At 41.3% G+C, this 11,446-nt stretch overlaps 1 protein-coding gene across 1 annotated transcript in view; it reads right to left on the bottom strand.

Moving 5' to 3' along the window:
• Positions 1 to 9,989: 9,989 nt before the first annotated feature.
• The window catches only part of ST6GALNAC5 (ST6 N-acetylgalactosaminide alpha-2,6-sialyltransferase 5), a 69,458-nt gene continuing 68,001 nt past the window's right edge, over positions 9,990 to 11,446 (bottom strand). The window contains exon 5 of the mRNA XM_040073584.1: positions 9,990 to 10,364. Coding sequence (XP_039929518.1) covers positions 10,133 to 10,364 — 232 coding nt within the window. The 3' untranslated portion in view covers positions 9,990 to 10,132. The remainder of the gene's footprint in view (positions 10,365 to 11,446) is intronic.

Below are 11,446 nucleotides of genomic sequence, written 5' to 3'. Positions count from 1 at the left end.
TCTGAGTTGCGTTCCTGGTGCTGGATGTCGGGGTATATATTCACAGTGTGTTGGGTTTGGGGCTTGTTTTTTTGGATAATGTCCTTCAAAAGCAATGACTTCATATCCAAAATCTGATATAATGGTGACTTTTCATAAAATCAGGAAACCAGTTTTTTTTCCCCTGAGCAATTTCTAATACAACAATCAAATAAAATCTGCAGTGCACAGACCACGTAGAAATGTGTAAACCCAGTATAGAAATAAATCCTACAGAATTCCTTCGAGGATTTGCATTGCTTTCCTCTCCTAATCCAACTCTTTTTCAATTGTAGTAAATATTTTAATCAAATATTTATTTTACAGGCAACTTTTGCCACACTTTAAAAAGTGTATAAAGTGAAGTTGATAAAGCTTTGTGCCTTGCTTCAGTTGCAGTTACACTCAGTTGGACTCCTCAGGCCTTATTCAATTTTTCTCTTTCCCTCTTTCAGCCACCTTTTGCAGGAAGTGATAGAAAACATCTACAGAACTCAGCTGAATTTTGCCACTAGCAGAAGATACCAAAGATTCTGTCTTTTCAAAAGCTTATCTGCTTAGGGAGAAGGAGGCAATTAGGTGGGTTATTAAAATGCAATTTATGAATAGAGGCACTCAGTAAGTATGCATGTGAAGGTGATTAAATTGAAGTGAGAACAACAGTTTGACTGGAACGCAGCAAACTATGCTTCAGGCATTTTTAACATTTTTGTATGCACAGAAGTGAGGAGTTGAAATGGATCATTCTGAGGCACCATAAAGTTACCTGTGCTACACCTGTGAGACAGTATTTTCTATGCTGTGACAGCTTTTATTCCTTGAACAGTTACAGTCTGAAAGCAACTACAGGAATGTCACAGAATTGTCCGTAAATGTGTGTTTTATATTTATTTTTTATTTAAAGTTAGTAATCTTTTCATTTTCCCAGGGAGGCCATCAAAGCTCAGTTTGGAATGTGGGCTCTGGGAGCCAGCCCTGTCACCCCGAGTCACAAACCATTTGTGTTCTGCAGGCCAAGTGTGCTTTGCAGTACAGATGCTTCCTCCAAGGTGCACAGATGATCTTTTTAACGGAATTCAGAAGACAAGCCAGGTGGCAGTTTCTTGATGCTTCTTTGCATGGGAACTTTTTGAGCAGAATTGAATTTCTGTGTTTTGTGACTCTGCATGGACAGGGCTGTGAACCAAGCGTGCCCATGCCTGCAAAACCCAGTGTACTCGTGTCTGCAGCCTGTACTGTGGAACTGCACTGACAGCTCTGCAATGGGGTTTTAAGATATTGTTTAGAACGCTTACGGATGATAAAAATAGATGTTGGTCATTTCAGTTCTTCAGCTCTCTTTCAGGCAGGATCACATCTTAAAATACATTTTTATTGAATGAAGAAAAAGTAGCTCCCCAGTAGGGTTGTACTCACATCCAGGTGCTCTCCTGTCCCCTGGAGTGCCTGTGACCAGGCGCAGAGGCTGACACAAAGTGTGACTAAGCTGTGCTTCTGTTACAGAATGAAAAGTGAGGTTCCTACAAAAAATGAGTGGAGAAAAACGGGGGCAGACAATCAGTGTTTCTTGGTCTGTGCCAGCTGAGTATTTTCTTGTTTAATGACTGTTAGGATGAAATGCTGTTCTCTTGGCTTAAGCAAATACCAGCGACTGTTCACAGGTATCTTCACAAACATCATTAGTGATGGGGTGTCTCTTCTAGAGTGGAGGGCTTTTTTCTTTCGGTTGTTTTTTCCTCCTGAAAGCTGGTATCTGTTATTGATTGCAGAAAAGCAGATGTAATCTGGGTCTAATTCTCTTGCTGAGTGCCTGCACATTGAGCCCATTTCCGTCTCTTGCTTCAGGAGTCAGGGATTTTTATTCTCAGCTACCACATCCACAGAATTTACTGGAAGTAAATGGAACTTGTGGTCCAGTCTGCCTTCAGAGGGGCATCATTGCATGCTGGAGCAGGGCTGAGTTGCACTAAATCAGTGATTTACAAAGGGGCTAAGGCTGGCTTCAGCTGTGGATTTATCCTGGGGGGAGAGGATTTGTGCAGTGATAAGGACAGGGAGGTATTGCACTGTACTCCTGTGGGAGGGACTGGAAGGAGCAGCTGAGGCAGGGCAGAAGTCTGCAGCCTTGGCAACCCTGATACTGACAGCATGTCAGTAAGGGGTTTTTTGATGTTAGAGAACTGCTCCTTTCTCTTCTCTGATGGATGCTTAGAAGGAAGGAATAAAAAGGAAGTTTCTGATCTGAAGGCTTCACTAATTATCCATTTGGTATAGCTGAGGAAATGAGATGCTGCTAGTTTCTGGTAAATAGTGAATATTTCATCCAGTACTTTGCATTGTGAAGTCAAAAGCTTTTATGTGGTCAGGATTATTTGGACTTGATAAAAACAGATGAAGTGGAAGGCAATCCACAAAGTGAGAATGGTGCATTTCAGAGTCTGTGGTATTTGGAGAGAAGACAACCTTTGTATGTGGTACAGTGTGGGGACAAGAAAGCTCAGTGTTGTCCTCATGTACAGATCTTCAGCTCCATGTGACCTGGTAGAATTTTATCATGCTTCCAGACTAGTTCACCTTTGAATTGAGACAAGCATAAAATATTTCACCCAAGAGACTAATCCATCCATAAAGTTATGAACTGCAGAAAAAAGCAGTGTCTATAATGAAAGTGTCTTCTCAACCACGTGAAGATCAAACTCAGGCTGGAGCTGACAGAGAGGACAGTTGGGGCTCAGTACCAATAGTTGTCCTGCAGAAATCTCAGTATTCCACAAATGAATCACACATGCCACAAAAAGTCTTTTAATCATCACTTCTGTACAATAATGAGTGTAATAGTTTTTTGCGTTTCTTAAGTGGTGAAAAGCAAATTTAAAAAATGGAGAAAGTTTCTAATGGAAGATTATATGACACTAATTTATTGCTGCTTTCCCTCTTTCTGTGAACTTTTAAAAATAAAAAGCTTTCAGGAAATGTATCTTGAAAGTGTCTGTGTTTTGTAATAAAAACTTGCATAGGCTGCATAACATACACTGAAATCAGCATTTCTTAGAATGCATTTCACTTGCAGGTTCTTTAAGACCGAGTTCATTTTCTCCCCTAATGAGGATTTATGCCTGATTTAGTGATTAAATTGATAATGTTTAAGGTTTCCATTCAAGGATGTATATCTATTAATGTTTGATTTTGCCATGTCATCTTCCCCATGCAGATTATAGATTTAACTTTTTTTCCTTTCTTTCTTTTCAGGTCTGTGTGAGAATAACACCGAAGCCTTGGCTGATACTGAGCCAGTTTTGCTGCTTTGGCCAACAGGCTTAATAGAGATGCAAATTGTATTGGCCTAAATTATTTTGGTGACGTTGTTTATAATAATCCCTTGAACAAAACAAGCCCCACGAGAAGCAAACTGTTTGGACAGTGTAACAGTAAAGCTCAGCCTAGGGGGTCCTTGCCATGAAAGTGGCCTTTTTCACACTGCTGTTGACATGGCTTTAGTGACAGCTCAGCAGAGACTGGGCCACCAGGCTGTGGTTTATTTGGGAGATTCATGGCATGTCATACTAATCCCTGTGACAAAACTGACTAATCTGAAATGGCAAATAGATTTCCTTTCTTGGCCTGACTTACTGGAATAACGCTCTTAAATGTTTGACTAGCTCCACTGCCTCTGCATGTAGTGAGTATTTTAAACTTAGGCTTTGTCCTTTATGTCCAGCTCCAATATAATTGTACTCATTTCCTTTGTCAAATGCTTTGATATTTACCAACAAAGAGCCCAGTAAACCTTAGATTATGTTTGATTTTCATTAAGTTACTTTTTCTGTACTAGTTTTCCTTTCCAGGTTAAGTCTATAGCTGAAAATATTATGGCTCAAATTGTGGTGATTTTAGGGTCCCCCTACCTCCGTTGGTCTTTATAATGCATATGGAATGGCAAAGAGGATCAATGGGGTCATCAGTGTATCATTGCAATGTATGCTTGTATTTCGTGCACTTGTTTTATACACCCTTCTCTGGAGTGGTCCCCGTATTTATATTTTTTTATATATTTAGAAGGCTTTCTGCACTTGCTGTTGTTGTTTTAATCTGCTCCTTCTCTGTAACATCACTTGCAGTGGAGGGCTGAGGAAGAGCTTTTCAGTGTTTCATGTAATGCTTATCTACACATGGACAGCCACAGTAAAAAAAATAATGGTGTCATGGGAATGTTCCAATTTTCTCTAACACAAATGGGCAGTCCCACTGAATATCAGTAACCACTTTCAGTTCTGGCCTTGTGTGCAGCAAGAAGCAATGGGGAAGCATATCCTCATAGGCTATAAATCTGTTCACTTCTTTTGCCTTCGTTAAAATATAAACCTAACCTAAGATCTTGCCTTGAATGAAGCCACACCAAATGGTTCCCTTCAGAATTTGCTTTGTTTTGCTATTAACAGACTCTCACCATGCTGTGTGTTTGGATCATAATAGGCTCTGACTGACCTGACAGCCAAAGTTAAGTCAGCAGCCCTAAAACTTTGTACCTTGCTAAATAGAAGTTACTCCATTTTTCTTCCCTGTACTTCAGGAAGCAGCTAGTGTCCTAAAAGCTACTCATGTTCTCGTAACAGCTCTCTGGGTTGTGCAAAGAAACTGGCAGATTCCAATAGCACTAGAGATGTCCTACAGAAGACAAACCTGTCCTCAAAAATGAAATTATTAAGATGACTTTCTGTGTCTCCTAAAAAGGGTCCAGGCTTGTTGTCCATCTGTGCTGGATGCTTTGGCATTACTTTCAGCAAAGTGAGAACGTGTTAGATGTCATGGTGGGCACATTGAGAGGCTGGAACTGGGCTTTAGTGTAGAAGGTGATGTTCACTGGATACATTTTTTCATATTTTGAATATTATTTATTTAAATGCAGTCTATTTAAATTTATTTAAATTTTATTTAAATACAGTCTAGCTCCTGTGTCCTGCATCTAGGAATGGCCTATGGTGTATACCAATAGCACAGAAATAGCACAGAAATAGCGAATAGCACAGAAAAAATAGAGGAAAATATATTTTGACATTTTTCCTGTGGAATTTTGCTTGTATTCTTAAGATGATGCTGTATCATCTTAGCCTTATTTTCCTATGTTCAGATAGATTCTATAGGGTGAGGATCTTTCTTTTTCTTGTGTTAACTGTATCTTCCTTGGAAGTCTTTTGCAAACCTAATTGTGGAATTCCAAGTGGATCCATCACTTGGATCTCTTCGTCCCCTTGCTTCAGAGAACCTTGAAGAGCTCTAAATAGGTTTGCAAGGAAGGGTTTTACTTACAAAAGCTGCATTACATCTAATCCAATCTATCTTCTTGATGACTCCTGATTTTGTTCTTACAGGTTTCCATCTCTTTGTCTGGATTGCCAGGGCTGTCTGTGGTTTTCCTGTCTGTTCTGTTTGCCTGACAACTCGTGGTGAAAGCACTCCCTAGCAGCCAGGGACACTGTATGTTGGTCATCTCTGTGCAGCTCCTCTGGAGTGGCCTGGCCTCCAGTGCCAGGCAGGACAAGGGCTGTGTCCCTTTCTCCTGGCAGTGCCGTGCTGCTCTCTGCTGGCACCCCTGGAGGGGCTCAGCACCGAGGGGATGCTGGTTCAGGGCCAGCTTCCACATGGAGCCTGTTCTGTTCCACACTGGCCGAGGGGAAATCACCAGCTTTGCTTCTGCTGAGGTCCTGACCCTCTATCCACACGGTGGTCAAAGGGCATCGTTTGACATTTCATGTTTTGGTGTAATTTTCAGTGAGAAAAACATTTAACAGTCTAGTGGGTTTAAGGGTATTTAGCATAAGCAGTGCCATTTCACAGTAGTTTTGTAAAAAAATCTTCGCATTTTATATTTTTCTGCTTCAGCACAGAGATATGTCACACCACCTTAGACATTTGCCCTTTCGTATTTCCTAGGATTTTTTAAAAGAGTATTTCCTAGGTTTTTATTAAACAAGATTGTCTATAATATTTTTTTTTCTTTCTCCTTACAGAAAAAAAAGCTTGTTATATGAAAGGTGTGCCTTTGCAGCAGGCATCTGGAAGTTCAGAGTGATCAGTATGAACTGGTGGTCCAGGGAAGACAGAAGTATTGGTACCTGAAAGGTTTCTATATTTCCTTTTGTTTTGCAGTACCTTTTGCTGCCTTACAAGTACTCTTTGATGGTTTAACTGCTTATTATTTTTTTAATCCCTAAGCTATATTTTAAATTGAATTTGAAATTGTGTCTCCTTGCATCAGATAAAATCATTAACTTTCATTACAGAAATTATTATCATATTTTTTAGAAGAGTTTTTGTGGCACCTATGATCAGCTTACAGAATTCTGCAAAGAAAACTATGCAAGACAGCCACTGCTGTTGAGCCAGGACATTCCCCTCTGTCAACTTCAGCCTGAGGTTGATCTTCATATTCCAGGGGAATAAAGCTAGACAGCACAAGGCACATTTTATTTCTTGCTGTTTAGATTCCTCTCACCCCTTTCCCCAATGCTTTTTCAGCTATTTTTATCTTACTGCTTCCTTGAAACCTTAAGGGTATTTTGGGTAAAAATCACTTAGTTTCCTTTGAAGTTTGCCTGGAAAATAGAGCAGGACAAGTCTCAGGTAAGCAGCTCCAGAAGGATTTTAGCAGTTTACTGCTCTGTCTGAATGTACGTGGCAGTACCACTGTGTGTTCTGCTGGATCGAGCCAGGGCTGCCGGTCAGCAGACACAAATCTCTCCCAAATCTTGTTCCAAGGCTGTCACTTGGTGCTAGTTTCTCAACCTCCCCTTTCCTCAGTTTCCTTACAAAGAATAAAGTGTTAACTTTCTGAGCTCTTTAGCACTTTGGGTGGAAGGTTTCTCCACGTTCATCATGGTTTTGCTTTGTACCGTGGTGCTGTCACCATTGGGCAACAGAACACAAAGCAGCTGTGGTACTTTTTTGTTCTTAGTAGCAGAGATGTTTTCTTTATCATTTGCAATTCCAGTTGCACATATGGCATAAGAGCTACAGCTCTACAGGATGAAAAATATCCTCTGACAAAGGCAAGTGTAAAAGCCTAAAGGTATGTAAGGAGTTCAGAACTAAACTAACATAGATCTTGAAATCGCTGATGTCTGTAAACACTGCTTTGCAACAGCTTTTAATATGTGAAACGATGTGCTGCAGATCATGAATCGATCAAATGATAGTGAAGAGTGTGAGATGACAGCATAAAGCAGAGAATGGCAGCAATGCCTAGTTTGTACTACTTATCCCTAGGCTGACAGAATTTTCTGTCATAAATCTGTTTGGTTTATAACTAGGCCATAAAACCTTACATCAGGCTGAAATGCAACAGGATTCTCTAGTTCAAAAATCATGCATTTATAGATAAATACATCAGTGATCTGTTAATTAAAATTGCAGTGCTTTAACAGTTATTTACATTTCTTTTGCACTCTTACAACTTGTGCTTTTTGGACTCAATTTATGTTCCATGTAAATCTGTGTGATCTATTTAAAGCTTGCTGTCTCCTTGGTTTCTTCAAATTCCTTTTTATATATACAGGTGTGACTTGGAAAATACTTCGTACTTTTTCTAATTAGATGGGGGACCTTGCTGAAACTTCACAGGAGGTTGATGAGACTGAAGTGAGTTTGGGTTTGTTTTGTTTAAAAGATGCACATGAGGGTAGCAAGAACACAGTTATTAACAGAAACTGAACAAGGAATGATGAGTTATAATGCTTAGCTTGGCTCTGTTGGGAGATTTAGTGTGCTTACAGTTTATTTCATGTTTCTTCATATTCTCAATGCTTCCCCATAGCTACGTGACACTGAGCAGTCTTGCAGACAGGGAACAAGCCTGTGGAACACAACAGGGTCTGGCAAGTCTCTGTGTTTCTACAGAATACTAGAAGTAGACCAGTGTATCTTTAAATGATCTGATTTTAACAATAACATAGCCAAACATACAGCATACACATCGTGCAGCCCTTGACTGATGGAAAAACTAAGAGCTCTAGTTTAAAATGACAAGATTTTATTATTGTATCAGTAATAAAACCGGGACAATAGCATCAGAGGACCTACTGTGATCTGTACCACGTCTTGCAGTCACATCAGAAATGATCTGTCAATCAGTTTGATAGATTTCATCAATTGCAGCAATATATGCTGGATACACTACCCAGTGCACACACTGAAAGGGATGTTCAAACTGCCATTAGTTCAAAACCCATTTTGTTTTTTATAGGATGCAGTGAAATCAAGTGGAAGGAATAAAACACCATCAGTGAAAGAGGGAGATTGAACACCAGCTGACAAGAGAAAGGTAACACGCACTTGGCATTCAGTTTGTAGGCTGAGTGGTGTGTACCAGGAAGAACACCAAAATGAAGCTTTTAAGGCAAAATACATTATAGATTCTTACTTTTTGATAGTGGGCAGGGCTGCAGCAGAACAGTGGCTCTTGAAGACTTGCACTTCAGGTCCAGGCAGCATTACAGAGGTGACAACAGTTTGCCCCTGCCAGGACAGTTCACTTTGTCCCCAGAGAATCAGGGTATCTGTGGGGCAGCTGCAGCTATTGCTATCCAGTTTTGGAAAGAGGAAGACCGTGGGTTATAAGGGGGTTTAAATGAGAGTGTTTGGTCCCAGTTCTGTGTTTCGCCTCTGAGGTTCAGCTTCTTGGATTTAGGTGTTTAAAGGTAGTATCTTTGTTCTAGCTTTTGCACTTGTCTTATGAGAGACACCTTTCATCACCTGAGGTATGTTTCATGCATTAGTTACTGATTACTTTGAAAAAATTTGAGATTCGGTATTTGTGAAGGAAAAGTAATACTGTAACTGAAATCTTGTTTATTCACAAGCCACACGTAACCCAGTAATTCCCACTGTGAGGTTCCATACACAGCATGAGCATTGTCCTTCCCCTTTGTCTTGCAGGAGGGACTCACCATGCACATACAGGTACTTGAAGGAAAAAAAAGAAAGAGTTGAACTTTGCTCCTTTCAGGAGGACAATTTTGTACTCATAGAACACTTTTCACATGCCAGCTTCAGTGTGATCCAGAATCTCTGAGATCAGTGATGATCTTGGGACAGTGGAAGGCAGAGATTTTTGCAGGTGCAGTGCTGTGATCTTTCTGGTTACTATGACTGGCATTGCAGTACTGGTAGTTTACCTTCTTCATTGCAGAAATCTGGTCACACTGTGTTGAGCAGCTGTGGCCTGGATCGTAGTCTGTTGCCTCAGGAGGGTTGCTGGCAGCCTCTTGCGGGAATACAAGAGGCAAAACAGAACACAGCCCCTCCAGCCTCAGCTTGTCTTCGCTGAGAAGCTGCTGCCATGGCCAGCAGGAGGTTTGGCTTTTTTTTGGATAAATTTTGTTTGCCCTCCTTCCTCCCACCCCTATTTAAAAAACAGCAGCTTGATAGCACAGCAGCAAATGCGCATTAATATCAAACAGAATTTTCACTACCATTTTTATATTAACATAAGATGTCAGAATGTAAAGTGAGCTGGATCTGCACATGGGACCACTCTTGCTGTTAAAGGCTTTAGGCTGGAACAGAGCCCAAAATTCTTAGAAGAAATCCAACATTTCCCAATCAAATATTAATTACATGCTATATAGAATTATATATTTCAAACCAGTCTTATAAATAAAAAGCTAGGCCTTTCAAACCATCAGCAATATTAATTTTGGATTTAAAAGATTATGAAAGATAAACAACCACGTAACTGTGAATTAGAAAAATACTGGCCTAGGTTGCATAAAAACCTCCATTAAATAAATAAGGAAAGTTTTCACTATGAAAATTCAGTGGCATCGTACTTTAAAAAGCCGTAATGAATTAACCATCCCTTAATGACACTCAGGTTGTGTTTCACGAATCACGAACACACACGGGCAGTCAGATGGCCCCAAAAGGCGGTGGACTGGGTTAATACAGTGTAACGGAAAGTACTTTCGGTGTGTGCTGCTCCTCCACGCCAGCTTCCTGCCTGCTGCTGCGCGTGCCAGCTGCAGGCCCCGTTACCCTTCCCCTCCAGGCGGCCGTGCTGGCCACGAGGTCCAGAGGCTGCCGCGGGAGGCGACCGTGGCTGGGCTCGCGCGTCCGTCCCTCAGGCCAGCGCTTTCGCCTCGGGGCGGGTGCCGGTGAGCGGCTCTGGTTTCCAGTCTGGCTGGAAGAAGTGGATGTCGAATGTCCGCGCCCAGTTCTCGAAGACGCGTTTCTCGGTGATGAAGCGGTGGTGGCTGCCCTTGCGGCCCCGCTCGTGGGAAATGTACATTGTGCACTCGTCTGGTCCCAGGGGTTCGTAGTAGTGATAAGGTACTGAACGATGATTGGGATCCCTGCGGAAAAAAGAAAATAGGTGGGAGCCCAAGGCGTTCTTTTTCCTTGATTGAAAAGATGCTATCTTTAACGAACTGATGGGCTCAAATCAGTTCTTTCTCCCAGTTAAATTACGTAGCTGTTCTTTTTCTTGCATATCTAATACATCAGAATGGGGCAAAGGTGTTTTCTTTGCTTTTTCTTTTGCTCTCCTTTAATCCTCTTCCTCCCACTTAAATGAAGGACGGCAGTAGTTCAGAAACAAGGGAGGGTGTTGCAGGGCAGTGTTACTGCTATGAAATTTGAAGCAAACTGCTTAAAAGAGATTTAAATCTAGATTGTGATTTGTAAAACGTCTTGCCAAAGGTATTTACTGAATGGGGGAAGAAGGAGCAGATGATAGATGGAGGTGGTTATCTGTGTCACATCAGCTCAGCTGAACGTTCCCAGCACTCTGCGCGAGGTTCCGGGAGCACGACTTCAATGAGTGTCTGCGCACCAGGTCAGTGGTACAGGCTGCTGTTGCTGGCATTTTAATCAAATGTCTGATGCACAAATGGATTCCTTATTTTACAACAGCAGCTTTCATGGATCTAAGCTAAAAATTAAACCGGTTCACCCATAGTATCCGTGTGACCTTGTGAACCCGTTCACGTTTCCCAGTGGGAGAAGAGTGACTCTTGGTGACACGCTGGATATGCCAAACACCAATTTGGATACTTAGGATAAAGTTAATTTTAGCAGTTCTGACCTCAGTGTTTCCATGTAACATTCTGTAAATGGCACATCTGTATTATAATATCATTCTTCCCTTTGTTTTAATCTCTACATTAACCTGTACCCACGATGGTTTTTTACTTTAGGCACGGGCGTTTTGGGCTGACAGGAACTCACACAATTCTCTGTGCCATAAATACTAAGAGAGCAAGATGTCCCAGGCAGAATTACCCAATTGTATCCCTCTCTCCCCAGTTGCTACCAGCTATTTTGCTGTGACAGAAAATTCCCAATATCAGCCCTTAGTGAAGCCTTGGGGCTGCTCTGTGTTACAGCCTGAGCTGAACAGGACCCTAGTACAAAGCAAGAAACTGATAACAGATTC

Source organism: Hirundo rustica, chromosome 9 (genome assembly GCF_015227805.2).
Source record: "Hirundo rustica isolate bHirRus1 chromosome 9, bHirRus1.pri.v3, whole genome shotgun sequence".
NCBI classification, from domain to species: domain Eukaryota; kingdom Metazoa; phylum Chordata; class Aves; order Passeriformes; family Hirundinidae; genus Hirundo; species Hirundo rustica.
This window is presented reverse-complemented; position numbering and strand designations above follow the sequence as displayed.